At 43.7% G+C, this 20,497-nt stretch overlaps 1 protein-coding gene, 1 non-coding gene and 1 pseudogene across 2 annotated transcripts in view; 1 reads left to right on the top strand and 2 right to left on the bottom strand.

Annotated features, from left to right (window-relative positions):
* Positions 1 to 19,112, bottom strand: part of SFXN1 (sideroflexin 1) — a 47,977-nt gene extending 28,865 nt beyond the window's left edge. Inside the window, exons 1-2 of the mRNA XM_012466336.2 lie at positions 19,033 to 19,112; positions 5,002 to 5,173 (exon numbers count right to left, since the gene is read on the bottom strand). Coding sequence (XP_012321759.1) covers positions 5,002 to 5,165 — 164 coding nt within the window. The 5' untranslated portion in view covers positions 5,166 to 5,173; positions 19,033 to 19,112. The remainder of the gene's footprint in view (positions 1 to 5,001; positions 5,174 to 19,032) is intronic.
* On the bottom strand, positions 7,205 to 7,369 carry LOC135275182 (U1 spliceosomal RNA). Its single transcript, XR_010342884.1, has one exon. It is a non-coding gene; the product is annotated as a U1 spliceosomal RNA (small nuclear RNA).
* Positions 16,715 to 16,841, top strand: LOC135275192 (U4 spliceosomal RNA; annotated as a pseudogene).
* Positions 19,113 to 20,497: the final 1,385 nt, after the last annotated feature.

Raw genomic sequence — 20,497 nt, 5'->3', positions numbered from 1 at the left:
GGCCCATCTTACATGCAACAATACACAAAGACTCAGAGAGAAGGAGGAAGATTTACCAATCAAACAGAGAGTAAAAATAAACTAATAAACAAAAAGCAGGAGATGCAATTCTCGTCTCTGATAAAGTAGACTTTAAAGCAACAAAGATCAAAAGAGGCGAGGAATGACATTACGTAATGGCAAAAGGATCAATGTAACAAGAAGAGCTAACGATTCTATAGATCAACGAGATAGAAAATTAACAAGGATATTCAGAACTTGAACTCAGACCCGGAACAAGTAAACTTAATAAACATTTATAGAACTCTCCACTTCAAATACACAAAACATACATTACCACCTCACACCTATTCCAAAGGTGACTATATAATTGGAAGTAAATCACTCCTCAGTAATCGCATAGCATTTCATAGGTTTAAATTAAATATTGGTTGGCTGTTTGTTTGTTATCTTCTTCCCTTATTCCTTCCTGACTACATCATTAAGTATAATTATCAGTATAAAAGAGCTTTTCAATACCCATTACTAAATTGCATTCTAGCCTGGGCAAGAAAGCAATACTCCCATTCTCTCTCCCTCTTTCTTTTCCTTCTCCCTCCTCCCCATTCTCTCTCTCTTTCTCTTCCTTTTTCCTCCTTCCTATTCTCTCTCTCTCTTTCAAAAAAAAAAAAATCTTTAGCAGAAAAGCTATATAGTAGGCTTTATTTTTATATTCTATTCCTCTTTTAGGTAGCTTTCTTACTCCTTTCGTTACATATTTTGAGTTTTGTTTCCTTTAGATTGGTTAGACTTACAGAGGCTTATCCTTTTCTGGATTTATCGAAGGACAATTTCTTATATTTATTTTTTAACTCTGCTAATTTATGACTTTTTAAAATTAAGTCCTCTGTGTTTTGAAAAGTAGTGTATGTGGTAGTTAACAGCATGAACTTTGTGGTCAGATTGCCTGGGTTTCAATCCTGGCTCTACTACCTACTGTGGCAGGATTCTGTTAATGCCTCCGTTTCTTAATCTAAAATGGAAATAACAATATCTACCTTCAAAGGCTGTGAGGGTTACATTAGTAAATGTAAAAAGATTAAAGCAGAATCCAGGAAGTACTTTGCAGTGTTGGCTATTTTCTTTTTTATTATTCTGTTGTTCTCTAATTTCTTAAGCTGAATTCTCAGTTCATTCACTGTCGGCTTTTATTGTTTAATCACAGATATGTAAGCCTTTAATAAACTTTTCCCTGTGTACAATTCCTTAAGGTTTCATATTCATTTTCTCATTGTTTTTACTTTGTAATTTGATTGTTGTTTTGATCAAAGAATTAAAAGAGCATAAAAATTCTAATGTGATTAGATGATCTATCAAAGACGATAAAAGGTATGTTAGAATTTCCTACTATAGTAATTGTAGTTTTTTTTTTTTGAGATGGAGTTTTGCTCTTGTCACCTGGGCTGCAGTGCAGTGGCATGATCCTGGTTCACTATAACCTCTGCCTTCTGGGTTCAAGCAATTCTCCTGCCTCAGCATCCCAAATAGCTCGGATTATAGGTGCCTGCCACCACGCCCGGCTAACTTTTTGTATTTTTAGTACAGATAGGGTTTCACCATGTTGGCCAGGCTGGTCTTGAACTCTTGATCTCAGATGGTCTACCTGCCTTGGCCTCCCAAAGTGCTGGGATTACCGGTGTGAGCCACCATGCCCGGCCATTTTAACCATTTTGAAATATATAGTTCTGTGGCATTAAGTGCATTCACATTATTCTGTGGTCATCACCACCTATCCACGTCTAGAACATTTTCATCTTCCGCAACTAAAACTCTGTAGCCAATAAACACTAACTCCCCATTCCCTCATCCCTCAGCCCCTGGCAACTACCACTCTACTTTCTGTCTCTGTGAATTTGACTACTCCAGGTACCTCATATAAATGAAATCACACAATAGTTGTCCATTTGAGACTAGCTTATTTTACTCAGTGTCTTCAAGGATCAACCATATTGTACCATGCATCAGAAGTTCCTTCCTTTTGAAGGCTGAATAATATTTCATTGTATGGGATTCCATTGTATGGTGAAACCACATTTGTTCATCTACTCATTGGCTGAAGGACACTGGGGTTGCTTCCAACTTTTGGCTATTGTGAATAATGCTGCTATGTACATGGGTGTACAAGTATCTGTTCGAGTTGCTGCTTTCATTTCTATATACCCAGAAGTGGAATTGCTGGGTCACATGGTGATTCATGTTTAATTATTTGAGGAATCACCTTATGTTATAGCTTATTTTGGGAACTCAATTTTGTACCATCTTTTGACCACCCAAGAAGGGTTTATGAAGAGGCATTTGCTTATTTTACATATTTTCTTTTTTTTTTTTTGAGACGGAGTTTTGTGCTTGTTGCCCAGGCTGGAGTGCAGTGGCACGATCTTGGCTCACTGCAACCTCTGTCTCCTGGGTTCTAGCAATTCTCCTGCCTCAGCCACCCGAGTACTGTGATTATAGGCACGCACCACCAAACCCAGCTAATGTTTTGTACTTTTTTTTTTTAGTAGAGATGGGGTTTTACCATGTTGGCCAGGCTGGTCTCAAACTCCTGACCTCAGGCAATCCACCCACCTCGGCCTCTCAAAGTGCTGGGATTATAGTCATGAGCCATTGCGCCCGGCCGCACTTTCATATTTTCTGTTGCTGTTGCAAATAAAGACAATCTGCACCAAAATTCTCAAGTGACTACCCTTTTTCCTGAGAACTTTGCGCACATTGATTACTGTCTCCTGACATTCAGTAGAGAGATGAAAATATTGAGCCCTTTCTGATATGTTCCTTTTTAGTAGCTTTTTTTTTTTTTCCTGTTCATGGCTGCTTTGGGAAATTTTAGAAGTTTATAGAAAAAAATAAAAGGAAAAAAATTGCCATGTGTGGGTCTCTGCTTGAAATAGGGCAGGTCTCTTTCATCACAGAAATGATTTTTCTCATCTGAGGAAAATTCCATTCTATTTTCTGTTGCTATGCAATACATTTAATATTGCTTGTTTGCATTTTTCTAGTTTCTCCTTTAGGAGCACCAATTAATTTTATCTTCAGTCTCCATTCTCTTTTCCTCCTATAGAGTCTTTTTCATACCTTTCTTTTTCATCTATACCAGGGATTGGCAAACACTAGTCCGTGGCCTGGCCTGTTTCTCTATGCCTGTGAGCTCAGAATGACTTTTGCATTTTTAGAGGGTTATAAAAATGAACAAGAATATGTGACAAAGAACGCATGACCTGTAAAGCCTAAAATACTTGTTGTCTGCCCCTTTACAGAAAATGTTTGCTGACCTCTGGTCTTCACCCCTGGGAAGCTTCTCGGGTTCATTCTCTCCATCTGTAATTCTACCTTATCTTACTGTGTGATTTCTGATGTTGGTTCTTTACCACTGTCTTCAGTGAACATTTCAATTTCAATTACATTTGTAAGTTCTTGGCAATCTTCCTTATGCCATCTTCTTTTCAGCCACATAGTGGTCGTCTCATCTCAGCCTCTCTGCTTTCTGTGGCTTATGCCTGTCCTTCACTATTTTCTTCTAAGGCTCCAGATGTTCTCCTGGTGTTTGTGTATTCCCTCTTTATGCACACTGGCGCACGGCAGAACTTGGCCAGACTCAGTCTTGTTTTTTTTTTTTTTTTGAGACAGAGTCTCGGTCTGTTGCCCAGGCTGATGTGCAGTGGAGTGATTTCGGCTCACTGCAACCTCTGCCTCCTGGGTTCAAGCGATTCCCCTGCCTCAGCCTCCCAAGTAGCTGGGATTACAGGCAAGCACCACTGCGCTCAGCTAATTTTTTATATCTTAGTAGAGATGGGGTTTCACCATATTGGCCATGATAGTCTCATCTCTTGACCTCGTGATCTGCCTGCCTTGGCCTCTCAAAGCGCTGGGATTACAGGCGTCAGCCACCATGCCCAGCTCAGACTCAGTGCTTAATGACTGTCGTTGGTTCCCTGTCTACGTAGATGATGGTCAAGGACCTGCTCCCGATGTATCACTTCTGGGCACGTTTAGGGATATAGCTTCTAACAATCCGATCCTCAGCTTTGGGCTGACTTTCCCTTAGTGCAGGTGTTAGCAAACTACTGGTCGTGGCCTGTGTGCCCTGCTAGGTAAGAGTGGTTTTCACATTTTTAAAAGAATTAAAAATAAATAAATAAACAAAAAATTAAGAATAATATGTGATGCTGGGTGCGGTGGCTCACGCCTATAATTTCAGCACTTTGGGAGGCCGAGGTGGGTGGATCAGTGGATCACCAGGTCAAGAGATCGAGACCATCTGGGTTAACATGGTGAAACCCCGTCTCTAAAAAAAAAAAAAAAAAAGAATAATATGTGATAGAGACCCACAAAGCCTGAAATAGTTCCTAGATGATCTTTTATGCAAAAAAGTGGCCAACTGCTGCCTTAGAATATCTCTACACTGGTAGCATCTCCTCCTCCCTCCTGCTTGGTTCTCTCAACTGACGGCATGCATCCCACATCTGCAATCCCTGCAGGCACAACCACTTGCACGCTTCCCATCTCAGCTCCTACCTACAGGGTTTTACTCACTGGGCCTATAACTCAGAAGGAACCAACTAACCCCTGATTCTCGGCAATCTCTTTTTGCATAATGCTGTTTCTATTCAGAGACAGAAAAACGCATGGAGGGGTTGTGGATGTCTGGGTGGAGGGAGTGGTGCTACTGGAGAGCAGGAGGCAAGCTGCCAGGAAAAGGGGATTGGTACCTACAACCAAGAGGGACGACTCTCATTGTCAGGTGACTGTCAACCCTAGATACCTTTGTTAAGGGTGCGTAGTGGGGGATGCAGCAGGTCTTCTTACTCTTACTCTTTTCTTCCTTTGTTTTTTTTTTTGGTCAAAAGAATTCCAATGCAAAAAAAGAAGTTGTAAAATCACTAAGTGAAGCTTTAAAGATAACAGCCTAGCATAATGATCTAGTTACACGTTAAGTTAAAAAAACGCGATAATTAATGTTACCTGTAATCATGTACTGTTTTTCTCGCACTCTCTAGTTGTTCGTTTGTTAACAGAATGTTCCTGGGGTCAGTTACGGTGAAGAAATGGTTGGCTCGTCCAACGAAAGTGCTTTGATCCCATCGAGGTTCCCTGATGTTAATGTTTGGTGGCAGTTCTCCAGACATGGTCCCGACTGCAAAGGGTCAAAAAGGCAAGTTCGTTCGTGCAAGGCTCACAATGTCACTATATATTTAGAAACTTTAGAGTCACCCTAAATTTTCAAGTTAAGATTTACATACAATCCTATTTATAAAGATAATTTTGCTATAAAATGGCAAAAAGGCTATCTAAATTCAAGCTAACTTTGTCTATAAATCTCAGTGGATCTTAACTAAATTTCAATCATTTCCTACATATTTCTCTTTATAAGTACACAGTATTTTAACATTTACTTGTTGGATACCTAGAATTACTCTGGAGAAAATAAAGGTATGAAAAGTTTTAGGAGGAGTGCAGCGGCTCACACCTGTATTCCCAGCACTTTGGGAGGTCAAGGAAGGAGGATCCCGTGAACCCAGGAGTCTGAGACCAGGCTGGGCAACATAGCAAGACCTCATCTCTACAAACAAATTTTAAAAAGTTATCCAGGCATGGTGGTGCATGCCTATAGTCCCAGCTACTCAGGAGGCTGAGGTGGCAGGGGAGTGTGGGGATCACTTGAGCCCAAGAGTTGGAGGCTGTAGTGAGCTATGATCATGCCACTGTACTCCAGCCTGGGTAACAAAGTAAGACCATGTCTCTAAAAAACAAAAAGTTTAAAAATAATAAGTGCTAGGCATGGTGGCTCACGCCTGTAATACCAGCAGTTTGGGAGGCTGAGGTGGGTGGATCATGAGGTCAGGAGATCGAGACCATCCTGGACAACATGGTGAAACCCTGTCTCTAGTAAAAATACAAAAATTAGCTGGGTGTGGTGGCGTGTGCCTGTGATCCCAGCTACTCACGAGGCTGAGGCAGGAGAATGGCTTGAACCTGGGAGGTGGAGATTTCAGTGGGCTGAGATCATGCCACTGCACTTGAGCCTGCAACAGAGTGTGACTCCATCTCAAAAAAATATATATAATAACAGTAACAAGACTGAAGTTTGAACCCATTTTTTTGAGTGAAACAACCAATGTCAAACTACTAAAGTTGTTTAAAGCCTACTAAAATTGTTATTCCTACTAGGAGAAATGACTAATAATAAAAAAAAGGTTTACATGCTAAAAATTACACAACTAAAAAAGATGCAGATTCATTTAGACTTCTTTAGTACATAAACCACCAATCAAAAATTAAAAATTACATTCTTCAAGCTACCAGGGACATAGTGGGAAAAACACATTCGCACAGCCCCGTGAATAGGAATAACTATGTAGCATATAATTATCCTCATAAAATTTTTATTTTCTGGCTAAAGAGTCATTACTTTTTTTCCAAAAGTAATTAATTTCTTTCTCTGAGTAATACATGTTTATTTTAGAACTGCCTTGTATTGTTATAATAGATGCTTACTGTGGAATTCTGAAAAATACAAGCTTATTACAGAAAATAAAGAAAGAAAATCTTTATTTTTAAATAAAGAAAGAAAATCTTTATTCTACAGAATAAAGAAAGAAAATCTCCCATAATCCAGGCACTCTGAAATAATTGTTAATGTTTTGGTACATTTCCTCATAGACATTTTCTATACATGTTATTATACAATTTAAAAAAATAGTTGATATCACATTGTATATTTTAAGATTCTGATTTTTTTGTACGTTATTTAATGAGCATCCTTGAGGTCGCTATTCATTTTGGATATATAACTACACTCTTAATTTTTTTTATTTAAATTAAATTAGGCCGGGCGCGGTGGCTCAAGCCTGTAATCCCAGCACTTTGGGAGGCCGAGGCGGGTGGATCACGAGGTCAAGGGATCGAGACCATCCTGGTCAACATGGTGAAACCCCGTCTCTACTAAAAATACAAAAAATTAGCTGGGCACAGTGGCGCGTGCCTGTAATCCCAGCTACTCAGGAGGCTGAGGCAGGAGAATTGCCTGAACCCAGGAGGCGGAGGTTGCGGTGAGCCGAGATCGCGCCATTGCACTCCAGCCTGGGTAACGAGAGCGAAACTCCGACTCAAAAAAAAAAAAAAAAAAAAAAAAATTAAATTAAATTAATTTTTTTTTTTTTTTTACCAGGGAAAAGCACAAACGCAGTCCCCCACTACCACAAATTATGAGGTCAAGTTTCCCACATTTGGGGAAATCACAGGGGTCAGCACATCTGGAGTGCGATGGATAAGCCTCGCCCTGTGAAAACCACCTTCGTGATCATGGTTATCTCCCCTGCCAGGTAAGTATCACCCTTAATGTTTAAGTGGTTTTGGTTTTTCACCATGACACATAATGCTTATCCCGGTCTATGCATCTTTTTTCCCTACAGCTGGTGATTTCCTCAGACTAGCTCTCTCTGCACGATATTAGCAGGCCAAAGGATTTTAACCACTATGAAGTCTTCAAACCATGGCTTACTTACACCTGTTTCCCTTCCCTACATTTCTCATACCAGCTTTAACTGTAATTCTCTTTTCCAGGTCACTTTTTCTTTAAGTTACTTTTTTAGTGCTTTCCAGGTTCTGAGGTGTATTAAGAGCTGGGATGCGAACGCTGGGCATTCTTGTAAGGTGTACTTTCTCGAAATCTCCAATGGCATATCATGGACCACAGGATCAAAACTGGGCATGTGAGGTCTACAGATGTGAGGAATCTAGTGTGTGGAAAACAGTAGGGTGGTGAGAGTGAGAAGGTGAAAATCAGCCCTGCTATTCCTAAAGCAGGCTGAGGTAACAGACACGGAGAAAGCCAGCCACAAAGCCACTGAGAAGCCTATTTCCCCTAGGTCACAACGCAGCTATATGGTATTGTAATAGTTCTCTTTTTTTTGAGTGACCACTGCTTTCTTATCTCACTGAGAAATCTTGTTCTCTATCATCACAGAAGGCCAGAAACTTTGCTATTTGCAATAATAACGAGAAGAATGAAACATCCCACTCTTGACACAGAAAGCAGGCCTGGGTTTCCAGCCCAGGTGCAGAGTTTCAGATTAGGAAACTTTTGGACACAATATGACAAGTCTATCTTAACTTTGTAGTTTCCAAGGAAACAGGGATGTGGTATTAATAGTGAGAATTATAGTTCAAAGGGAAGAGAGATCACTTGGTATTGAATTTTCTGAGAAAGTCTGTATCAGATATCCACTGGGGAACATCGCAGTTCACCTGGACCCGAGGGCAGGCACAGGAGGGTAGAGGAGGGTGTGGGGAAGGAAATGGCTGATGGCCTCATGTACAGTCACAGCCTGGTGCCCATCAGCATGAGGTCCACACCCAGAGCGCAGGCTGAATCCCATGCCCAGCCTTGTGCTGGACCTACTGGAACAGAATCTCTAGAAGGAGCATAGCATTTGTCTTTTTAAAGAGCTCTCTCCAGGTGACTGTGATGTGTTCCACTGGTTCAGAACCATCGATCTGTGTCAGCAGCTTTGCAGGAATAAACAGCTCCCTGAGGAGCGGAGTTTACCGTGTTGTACAGTCCCTTCCTTCTTGCTACCACCGTGATGGGATACAAGAAATGTGTCATTGTATGGAGATGTGTTTACATTTAGAATTAGAATACATCAAATGTATTACAAAAAGAGTCCAGTTCACACATGAGAGAGCAGCACTTTTCAGACTTGTCTACAGAGGCTTGGGCTCTGCTGAGGCATCTTAGCAACCTGCAGGGCGCGCAGGGGAATTCAAGCAGGTGGGTCCACACACTGGCGCCTGTCAATGAGCCACATTCTGAACCTACAATTACGTGTATTACTCAGCATCTGTTTCTATCCTTAGAGGTCATCAAATAAATGCCATATGTAATCATATAACTGAGTAAGACAGATAATCTGGCCTAATTTCCTCCCATTTCTGAATGGGCCAATAAAAGATAGAATTCCTACCTTCAAGTAGACCATAGTTCAAATGCATAACAGAATAAATCCTTAGCAGAAAAAAAATCTGTTAGCTTTGTTTTTTTCTAAAAGGTCTAAAAAACTGCTGCTATCTTTAATATCTATTTATTGAGCACCTATTACATGACAGACTCTTGGGCTGTATCAGTGAACAAAGAAGACAAAGATTCCTGCCCTGCTGGAGCTGACACTGGCATGGCAGAGTGAAAGGAAAACAAGCAATAAACAAAAAAAACCACAAAAGATAAGTAAACTATTCATCACATTAGAAGGCAGTAGACGGTTTGGGGAAAATGAACAAACAAACGAACAAACATACCCAGAACAGGATAAGAAGCATCATGAGCAGGGACTGTATTTTTAAATAGGGTAGCCAGGGCAGGTCTCATTGAGAAAGTAACACTGCAGCAAGATCAGAGGAAAGTGAGGAATTGAATCATGTGGGTATCTGAGGGAAATGCATTCCAGGCAAAGGGAAAAGGCGTTACCAAGACCTTAAGGCAGAAATGCGTCTGGTGTCTTCAAAGAATAGTAAGAAGGCACAAGCTGGAGTGGAGTGAGGAAGCAGGAGATGGGAGATAAGGAGGTAAGAGAGGTAAAGGTTTAGGGTGGAGTCAGACCATGTGGGTTGTGTAGTCGCTGCAAGGCCTTTGCATTTTACTCTGCAGAAAATGGGAGTCATTGGAGGGTTCCGATCAGAGGACTGAAATGAACGGACTCACAATTTAAAAGGCTCTCTCTGGCTGCTGTGTGGACAGACAGTGGGGAGACAAGAGTCAAAGCAGGAGGAGCAGTTGCGAGGTTACTGCAGAGATCCAGACAGAGCCGGGGGCAGCACAGAGGTGGCAAGAGATACTGCAATTCTGGGTACTTCTTCAATGGTGCCAGCAAGATTTCTTCACACTTTAGATGTGGGATGTGAGAGAAAGAAAATGCATGGTTCCTAAGGTATTTGGTTAGAAAAACTGGAGCAGGAAAGGGCCTAGGGAGAAGCTCAGATTTGCATGAAATAAGTCTGAGACATCAAGTGGAGATGTCCAGCAGGAGCAGGTCTAAGTTCTGGGGAGAAGTCTAATCTGGAGATTTCTGTGGGAGCTGTCAGACAGATATGCTATTTAAAGTCACAAGACATGATGAGATCACCAGGGAAGTGAAGGTAAATAGAGAAGAGATCCAAGGATTCTGGTGTGAAGAGGTCAGAAAGGACTGAAGGCACAGCAAAAGAGTGACGGGCGGGTGCAAGACCAGGAGAGGGTGGCAGCCTGAAAGTTGGCAGGTCTCTCAGTAGCCAGACTGGCCAAAAGGAAGACATCTTGGTAGCTGGTCACTCCCATTTTTGGATAGTGAAGCGGGAGGAAGTAGATTTAACAGCAATGATGGTTGTAGCAAGGAGGAACAATACATGAAACCGCCCCTCCTCAGGGAACTGTTTATTCCTGCAAAGCTGCTAGTGCAGATCAATGGTTCTAAAGCAATGATCATCAACATCACCTGGAGAGCTTTTAATAAAGACAAATACCATCTTCTTTCTAGAGGTTCTGATCCAGGAGGTCCAGCACAAGGCTGGGCATGGGATTCAGCCTGCGCTCTGGGTGTGGACCTCATGCTGGATGGACACCAGGCTGTGGCTATACCTGAGGCTGGGAGCCATTTCCTTCCCTCCACCCTTCTCTACCCTCCTGTGCCTGCCCTCGGGCCCCGGCGATCTGTGGTGTTCCCCGGTGGAGATATGATACAGGTTTTTCTCAGAAAATTGAATACCAGGTAATCTCTCTTCCCTTTTAACTGTAATTCTCACCATTTATTCCCTTATACTTAAAATAAATAATCAAAACAAAAGTTAATATGTAGCTTTTATAGAATTCTAGTTCCTAATAACAAACTATCTCTAATTTGTTAAATAAAAGGCAACCTTTAGGGCAAGTTGCTGCCATGATGGTCTCATTTTAGAATTGGTTACTTTATTTTTTATTTTTATTTTATTTTTTGAGACAGGATCTCACTCTGTCACCCAAGCTGGAGTGCCATGGTGCAATCGCAGCTCACTGTAGCCTTGATGTCCTGGGCTCAGGTGATCCTCCCACCTCAGCCTCCTGAGTAGCTGGGACTACAGGCATCTGTCACCATGCCCAGCTAGTTTTTGTATTTTTAAAATTTTTGTATTGTTTATGGAGACAGGGTTTCACTATGTTGCCCATGCTGGTCTCGAACTCCTGGACTCAAGCGATCTGCCCACCCTAGCCTCCCTAATGCTGGGATTACATCCAGCCAAAAATATGATTACTCTACAAAATATAAGTATTATCATGCATAAGAGCTGGGTAGCCTTAATGATTTATCCAATGTGCTTATTATGTGGAAGCCGAGGTCCAGGGGGGAAATAGCTTACCCAGCTTGCATGGCAGATGCTGATGGCAGAACAAAGTCTGGGAGAACTCAAAGAAGGACCAGCCTCCAGGGCACTGGCCCGCTTTCCATTTACCACTCTCTTCTAGCGATTTTTCTTGAAGTATGACACCAATTAATGTCTGCAGAGAACTGTATCTTGCCCCCTCCCTACATTTTCCTTTAAATAAAAATGTGACCTTTACACTATGAAGTTCTGTACTACAAAAAGCTTAAGTTTACTCTATAGTACAAGTGATGAGGAATGCTGGGGAGGCCTCACAAAAAAATGTCTTCTTTAGTAGGCAAGTGAAATGGAGAGAGATGGAGAGGGGAACCCTAACATTTCAAGAATTTCTATTACATACAAGGAATTTGGCTAGACGCTGGCCTAACCTTGCAATGTTAGAGAATATTCTATCTCATTTCTCACAACAGTGTGACTTAGACATCCTATGAACATTTTGCAGTCGGAAGAATCAAGATTCTGGGATGTCACTCAAAGCCACCCCATCTTTCCAGCAAGGGAAGAAGTAGGGATGCTTGACTCCAACTGCTTATCTGCAGACTCCAGTCAAATCCACCGAAACCCCAGCACTGGAAGCTTCTACTGTATGTACTTGTGATGTGCAGAGTAATGGCCGCCAAAGATGTCCCATTCTACTCCCCAGAAGCTGTGAATATGTTACTTTACATGATGCAGGGACTTTGCTACATGATTAAGTTAAGGATCTTGAGAGATGGGGAGATCATCCTGGATTATTTGGTGGGACCAATGTCATCACAAAGCTCCCTATAAGAGAAGGAAGGAAGCCGGGCGCGGTGGCTCATGCCTGTAATCCCAGCACTTTGGGAGGCTGAGACAGGTGGATCACAAGCTCAGGAGTTCGAGACCAGCCTGGCCAACATGGTGAAACCCTGTCTCTACTAAAATACAAAAAAATTAGCTGGGCGTGGTGGCGGGCACCTGTAATCCCAGCTACTCAGGGGGCTGAGGCGGGAGAATCACCTGAACCTGGGAGGTGGAGATTGCAGTGAGCTGAGATTGTGTCACTGCACTCCAGTCTGGGTGACAGAGCAAGACTCTGCCTCAAAAAAAAAAAAAAAAAAAAAAGAGAAGGAAGGAGGCAGGAGAGGCAGAGTCATAGAAATAGACATGGGGACAAGCAGAGGTTGGAGTGATGCTGGGCTGTGAGCTGCAGCCCCTTGCAGGGAAAGGGGCTCTGCCCTAGAGCCTCCAGAAGGAAGGCCCACTTGTTCTAGACTTCTGACCTCCAGAACTCTAAGATAATTCATTTGTGTTGTTTTAAGCTACTTAAATATGTAGGAATTTGTTATAACAGCAATAGGAAATGAATACAGCACTGTTTCCTCTACTTAAGGATTTCAAGTTGTACTACAGTGCCATAAGAAATACCAGTTGGATTTGATAATCTGTGTTCTCCTGTTGCCAGAATTAAAAAAAAAATACAGACTAACCAGGAATGCCACATTAGCATTCTCACAAAAACAGCTGATCTCAAATCAGATAACATTTTAATTATTAACCATGATCCCATGTTTCAATTAGGTAAGACTTCTTTCACGCATGAGCTTACTTCCACCTTGAAGCATAGGAATAGCTTGCACTCCAAATAAATTGATCTATTTTTGAAAAACAAGAGTCCCACTTTAAAAAAAGCAAATACCAAAACTTATTTCCTATTCCATATTAAAATCAACAGCACTGAGCGTGGTGGCACGTGCCTGTAATCCCAGCTACTTGGGACACAGGTGGAAGGACTGCTTGAACCTTGGAGACTGGAGACCAAACGGGGCAACGTAGTAACCCGTCTCTAAAATCAATGGGGCCTAGCAAGCATGCTGACACGGAGCGCTCCTTATGCATGGGGCCTGGGCTGAGGAGGTTGTGCCTAGGCATACCTTGGGCTGGCTCCACTTTGTGCCGGGAGTCTATTCAGGGAGCGAGATGCTGGCATCCCTAGGCCTTGGCTGCTATGTGGGGATCCCCAGGGTGTGCCCCCCTTCCACCCACCAGGGTGAGGGCTGGCTGGGCCACTTGGTTGGTCCGCAGCATCCCAGAGTGCACCTGCTGGCCCTGTGGCCAGGCAAGGCAGAGATGCACTGAGGGCATCTGCCCCGCACCCCTGGTACTGATGGATCAGCAGGGCTGGGTCACGGGGCAGTGCTGCCGAGGGCACCGTTGTGGGGAGGGAACGAGGTCCTGGGGTGGGGGCGATGGTGCAGGAATAGCCTTGGTTTTCCCGTGGTCTGGTTAATGCAGTTATCCATCTAGCAAATTAAGGCCCCTGGGCTTGCCCAAGAATTGAAATTGGGCAAAGATCCGACATCTTTCTTGAGAAGTGTCTTGAGCATTGCTCACAGTCTTTCATGACCTAAGATGGGGACAGTGCTAGGACAGACGCTTCTCAACTCCGGATTTCTGCAGACTGCGCTGGAGGAAGTCATCGTGTTGCAGCGCCTTGTGATGACACTGGGGACAGTGTGAATAATCATGAAACCACAGAGGCTTCAAAAAGAAAGTTTTGGAGAACAAGATATTTGTGTTCCCATTGCAGATGCAGCAAGGATAATGAAAAATGTCCCTCAGAGGGACAGACTGCACAGGACACCAAATCTATTTAAAAGCATGTGGGTGCATCAGTTTCATGGCACCTGAAGCAAGTGAAATGCCAGGGAGAGTGAGGAGACAGTCAGTGGGGACGATGCTCTCTTTGCCCTGTCTACCTGATGCTTTGAGAGTTATGTGGAATGCTGGGGTGGTGCCTTCAGGCATTCAGAGAGTCTAGGAGACAGGGGAGCAGGCCTCAGCCCCCAACAGACACAGAGGGACCCAGGGAAGCTGTGGAAGAGGCACTTGCTGAGCTGTTACTAGCTGCGGCTTCAGAACCGCAGAAAGGTAGCAGCAAAACGTTATGGTTAATGCAGCGGCACACTGGCAGGTTTCTCATGTCCAGCAAGCTCAGTTTTCATGATCTGAAGAAATGGTGGAACGGGGCACAGAGGGAAGAGAAAGGGGCTAGAACAGACACGCTAGAAGGAAATGATTGGTGACAGGTGGTCTCTGTCTATTGCAATAGCTGTAATGTGGCTTCCTGGTACTTGGCCAGTTGAGGTGTTAGTTCTAAGAATCTTTTTCATGAATGGTTTTAAAGAAATATTTGGATTTTAAAGGTATTAAGACATTTTGGTGGGTATGCGAAAAAAGTGGGACTTAAAATTCTGTGGTTGGCTGATGCCATTTATGCTAAGAAGAAAAGTGACTTTAAGGTTTTATCACACGAAGACATTCTCACAATGTTGTTGGCTATCTGGAACTGTTAATAATTGTAACATTATACAGCATTTAAATGAACAGATTTTTTACAGATGATATATGTTGAAAAATTAGTTTACCCCTAAAAAGGGACAGAAATAATCCTGTAGAGAAATTAAAAACTGCCTAAATTCAATCTCTTAACTAAGGTTTTGAGTAAATATAGTTTCATGGAGTCTCATCCCAATATATTTCTCAGTCTTTTTATTTATTCATTCACAAACAAGATTAACTTATGCCATCTGTATCCACTGAAGGTCTCTTATGTACTCAATAATGGCTTGGTCCTGGGTTTGCAAAGACCCAACACACAGCTGTTTTTTTTCTGGCTGGTTTCTGCTGATGGACACCCCCTGCCCTGTGGCATAATGTCCGGAGCATCTACCCTGATAACCCATGGAATGAGAACTGGACTTAAGCAAATATAATCTAGATTTCAGTCCTGATGGTGTCATTTCCTTTGTGACTGGGTGAATTACTTTACATCTCTGAGCCTCAATTTTGTCATCTATATAACAGAGATAAGAGTTGGCTCATAGAGTTGATAGGATTAGCAAACTGAGGAGTATAAGAGGCCTTTATTAAAGTGCCAAACAAAAGTGGGATCATTGTTAACAAGCTGGTTTTCCATGAGTTGAAGTTCCTGTCCTCATTGGCCATAGTCCTGTGTATAAATACAGCTCTAGGTGCTGGGAATGGCCGCCTGAGCTTCCTGAAGATGATCAGACACAGATAAGAAAAATAATTTATCTCCAAAATAAACTTTATTTCAAATTTTTAGCTGCATGCTAAGAACATGCTTAACTACTGGAGAAAAAAATAATTTTCCAAAATTTTGTAGAAAACAAGGCCGGGCGCAGTGGCTCACACCTGTAATCCCAGCACTTTGGGAGGCTGAGATGGGTGGATCACGAGGTCAGGAGATCGGTACCATCCTGGCTAACATGGTGAAACCCCGTCTCTACTAAAATACAAAGAACTATCCAGACATGGTGGCATGTGCCTGTAGTCCCAGCTACTCAGGAGGCTGAGGCAGGGGAATCGCCTGAACCTGGGAGGCGGAGGTTGTAGTGAACCTAGATCGCGCCACTGCATTCCAGTCTGGCGACAGAGCGAGACTCCGTCTCAAAAAAGAAAAGAAAACAAGTTAGCAGGGAATGTGCTTTATCAGGAATTAGTAACAAAGACCTTTAATCTTGGCTAAAGATTAACAATGATAACTATGTTATTAAGCTAGAAACCTGTTGGTTAAAACCACTGTATTTTGAAAGAGTTATGAAAGGGTCTGACTGCCCAGTTTGTTTAGCTGGGGCCAGGCAGGTGTGAGACAGCCTGTCAGTCACTGCTGTCACTGTCCAGGGGACATGATGGAGCACCCAGACACTAGGCTTTCCATGCATTGTTAGATTGCTAAATCCTTATGACAGCCCTCCAAGATATTTTCCCGTTTTACAGAGCCACTTGGAGAAATTTAGTACCGTGCCCAAGATGACACAGTCTTCACAGTTCTATCTGACTTTGAAACTTAATTCTGAACCCTTAGAGGCCAGAGAAGATGTGTCTGCAAAGGACAATCACACTAACTCAAGGAGCCTAAAAAGTAAATTTCCTGATTTCTGTTTGGGCTGGTCATCTGCACACCTTTCTTACGGGCGTGGCCACATAGGAGATCAAATTATATATCAGAAAGCTGAATTCTGTGCAAAGCATTAGATTCATTCAAAGGGTGCTTCCACTCAGCAATGGATTTGTGTTGCACATGCTTCCCTATTCCAGGAACAGCCCTGCATAGAGACGTGGGGCCTGCCTAGAATCAGGAAGACATGGAGAATCAATGCCTCCTGCCTTTCCCACTGCCATGTCTTCCCCTCCAATGCAGATCCCACTATTTTATTAACTTTAAAACACCAATGTAACATGTCATATTCCAGTCCTCAAGATCAACTATGAGTGTAGATTTACTAAGCAATATCTTAGCTTTGTGCAGTGGCAGTATCATAGCCAATAAAGTTTATCCGAGGTGCAATTATTGCTAATTGAAAACTTAAGCAGTATCTTAGGATGGGTGATGTTCTTATCAGTTAAAAAACATTCTATTGATTTCTATTTGAGATGGTGGTATCAGCCTGCAAAAAATGACAAACACTACAAACTAATATTTTAGACACATTCGGATGAAGTTTTACAATCCACTTACAAGAATCAACTCAGAGATGATATATACCAAAGTCTATAAAACTATTTTACAAATTAACAGCTGCTAAAGAAAAGCTTAGTAACTCTGATTGTGTAATTAAGTGTAGCTTTGATACATTTTCTAACAATGATTTTTCACTTTCTGGGCAACAGCTCTTTGTTCTCCCCTTTTTATGAATTCACTTTAATGAATTCACTACATCTGATTTCTTACCTTTAACCGCAAAGGAAAAACTGGTCACACTCATGGTTCTACTCTAACTGAATGCAGCTCACCACTGCTACACAACAGGATACAGACGCCTAGGCTTCAAGAACAAAGCTGGATGATGGGTCTGCTGTTACAGCCTTTGCTGCTCTGGCTGTCTTCTCAGCTTTCTTTGCAGGAGGTGAGGAGCAGGAAGGGATATTCCCCACTAGTTGGTGCCTTTCTGTATCCATCCCCATGGGATTTCATACAACTTTTGCAGAAAATTAAGAACATGCTAAGCACGTCACTGATCCTGAATTATGACACCCTTTGCCATATAGGTTCCTCTCTGAAAACTGTAACCACAGATATCATCTTCTGAACATCCACGTGGTCTGAAAGCCTCAATCTAATCTCTGAATACCTACTAAGCTGAGATGGGAACTGATAGCGCCGCTCTGCCAAACACTGCAGTTTTGAAACTGAGACACCTGCTCAGTGCTGAGGGGAGAACGGACCTGCTTGAGGTCCCAGAACTTCTTGGGAGCCACCCCATTCATCCTCCCAAACAGTTCCCTGTCGTCTTGTAGATCAAGTCTGAGGCTATAGGAGCTGCAAAGCCCCCTCATTCACCTGCATACTTCCTGAGCACCTATAACAATGCCTGGAACATTGAAGCAGCTCAGTAAAAGGGCAATGGACAAAGAAGAGAGAATCCAGAGGCACCCAAGTCAAAATCTAGAAGTCAAGGCAGAAGATGGATTAGGACTGTGATAAATGTACAAGTAAAAAGCTATGGGGGTTCAGAAAAGACTTGCCTATAGAGTAGCTAAGTGCCCAAGCTCTGGAGTCAAGCAGATCTAGGCTTTTTCATTCAGGTAGTCAACAAATATCCATTGAGGGCCTTCTTGGTGCAGGCAATTGTTAGGTGCAGGGGATGGATAGGCCGAGCAAGACAAAATAGGCCCTGTTCACACAAGGGCAAGTAAACAAGTAAACACCTTTAATTTCAACTAGTGACAAAAGACACTTAAGTTTTGCCCAGAGTTTGTGTTACAAAGGGTGTATGTGGGGATGAGTGTGTAATTTTAGACAGCATAGCCAAGGAGAAGCATCTTTGAGAACGCAGCATTTATGACTGAGACTCAGATGGCCTTGTACTATGGATGGCCAGCTATGTGACCTTGGGCAGGTTACTCAACCTCTCTGAGTCCCCGTTTTCTCATCTGGATTATAGAGCCAACACCCAATACCTTGCAGGGCTGGAAGAGTATAAAAGTCTATGAGCCTAAGCCAGCTGGCACGCACTTAGTAGACTGTTTATTGTCATTCTGGGCAGGTTAGAGGTCTGTGACAGATGTCAAAGCTCAGGAGAAAAGCGTTAAAATGCAAGGTCCCCGTGGGACCAACCACTATTTCAAGAATCGACTTCCTTGCACATCGCCTCCCTACTGGATTGCGAGTTCTAGGGCAGGGACCAGGTGGCCTCCACTCCGACCTCCAGCACCAGCAGTCAAAATCGAGAGCGCGGAGAGTCGCCAGACACTGGGCCACCTGGCCGCCGCTGTCCCCAAGGCAGCCATCTTGGTGTCCCCGTGGCGGGTTCGCCACGTAGCCGCGGGGGACAGCGCGACCAGGCGCTCAAGGGAGGGGCGGAGGGCCCTTCCCACCGGGGACGAGGCCCAGGGATGCTGGGCCTCGGGATGCTGGAAGCGAGGAGCTGTCCGGCAGCAGGACGGCAGGGATCCCCAGGTGCAGGGACCCCCGGCCCGCGAAGGGGCTTCCGACGTCCGAGCCCAGGGTCTCGCGGAGCCGGACCGCGGGTGCACGGCCCGAGCCTGCGCGCCTGCGCCAGGCCCCCTGCGCGTTTCCCACCCACCCGGCTGGGCCTGATGCCCGCGACTCACCGCTTTCCCCGGGCCGCCGCCCGCGCCGCTCTCAGGTCCCGCTCAGCGCAGCCTCAGCCGCCACCGGAAGCGCTTCTCCCGCCACGGCGGCCCCGCGCGTCCCCGGAGCGCGTCCTCGCGCTGGCCTGTGAGCGCGTGCCCGGGCCCAGGAGCCACGAGGCCCCGGGACCCGCCCTCCCGGTCCAGGCCCGGCCCCACGCCCGCGCTGCCGCTTCTGGGTTCGCGACCGCGCTCTGGCTCCACCAGGAACTCCAAGCCCAGCCTCATGGTGGTGAGGGGCTCTGCGCGGGCCGAGGCCGCTGTTTTCCATTCGGGTTTCTCTTAAGGGACTGCTTTTTTTTTTTTTTTTAATCATTTCTTTATTCCCAGGGCCTGGCGTAGCCAGCATCCATTCATGCACTCAGTCATTTACCCAATTAAAGTGTGGAGTTTGGCAAGACTGGCGCTACAAGGTGATTTTAGGACTTTAGTGCCACGACCTGATTTATGTCTTTAAAAAAAATCACTCGGTCTCCTTTATGGAGAACAGGCTGTGTGGAAGGCGATGTGCAGGCAGAGAGGCTGAGAGACTACTTAGCGAGCTGCTGTGGTCATCCAGGAAAGGAATCGTGGTGTTTTGGACCAGGTTGATAACCTGGGAATATTTAGAGGGCAAATGAAATCTAATAAATGGTGAATTACATAATAAATTACATAGAAAGATTCCATTTTTAAAGATGTAAATTCTCCCCCAAATGACCTGTGACAATTCCAAAAAAATTTTTGACAACACTGGTGCTCATGGTGGAGTGTGTGTTATAACTGCACAACCGGGCTATAAAATGTATATGAAAAAATAAAGAGCCAGAAATAGCCAGACAAGGTTTGAAGAAAAGAGCAAGGCAGAGTGACTTGTCCTACAGATAGAAAACTTGTTATAAAACAATGGTAAATAAGAAAGGTGGTGTGTTTGCTCCGGGGTCAACAAAGAGCTTCATGCAGCCAAATAGAGTTGCCAGCCGTGTAGAAACCTGCACATGTAGAAACCTGCTGTGATTTGGCATCACAGGTCAGGAGAGAAAAGTTAGATATTCATTAAACATTACTGGGACAGCCGAATCCCAACCCTGTAGAATACAGGAAACTCAACTCCAGGTGGATCAATGATCCAGGTGGGAAAAACAAAACTTCTGAAACTTAAGCAATATGTCACAGATATTTTAAGTGATATTTCTTATCCTTCAAATTCCTATGAATGTTTACCTAGCTTTTTTTCTGTATCATACCCTGTGCAAGTGTTGGGCTCAAAAGATATAAAAGATCGTCCCTTCTTGGCCAGGCACAGTGGTTCACACCTGTAATCCCAGCACTTTGGGAGGCTGAAGTGGGTGGATGACCTGAGCTCAGAAGTTTTAAGACCAGACTGGGAGACATGGTGAAACCTCATCTGTACCAGAAATACAAAAAATTAGCTGGGCATGATGGT

The sequence above is a fragment of the Aotus nancymaae genome, unplaced genomic scaffold (genome assembly GCF_030222135.1).
Source record: "Aotus nancymaae isolate 86718 unplaced genomic scaffold, 86718_ANA_hifiasm-v0.15.2.pri h1tg000015l_1, whole genome shotgun sequence".
In the NCBI taxonomy this organism is placed as follows: Eukaryota; Metazoa; Chordata; class Mammalia; order Primates; family Aotidae; genus Aotus; species Aotus nancymaae.
The sequence above is the reverse complement of the archived record's forward strand: the minus strand, read 5'-3'. Positions and strand labels throughout refer to the sequence as shown.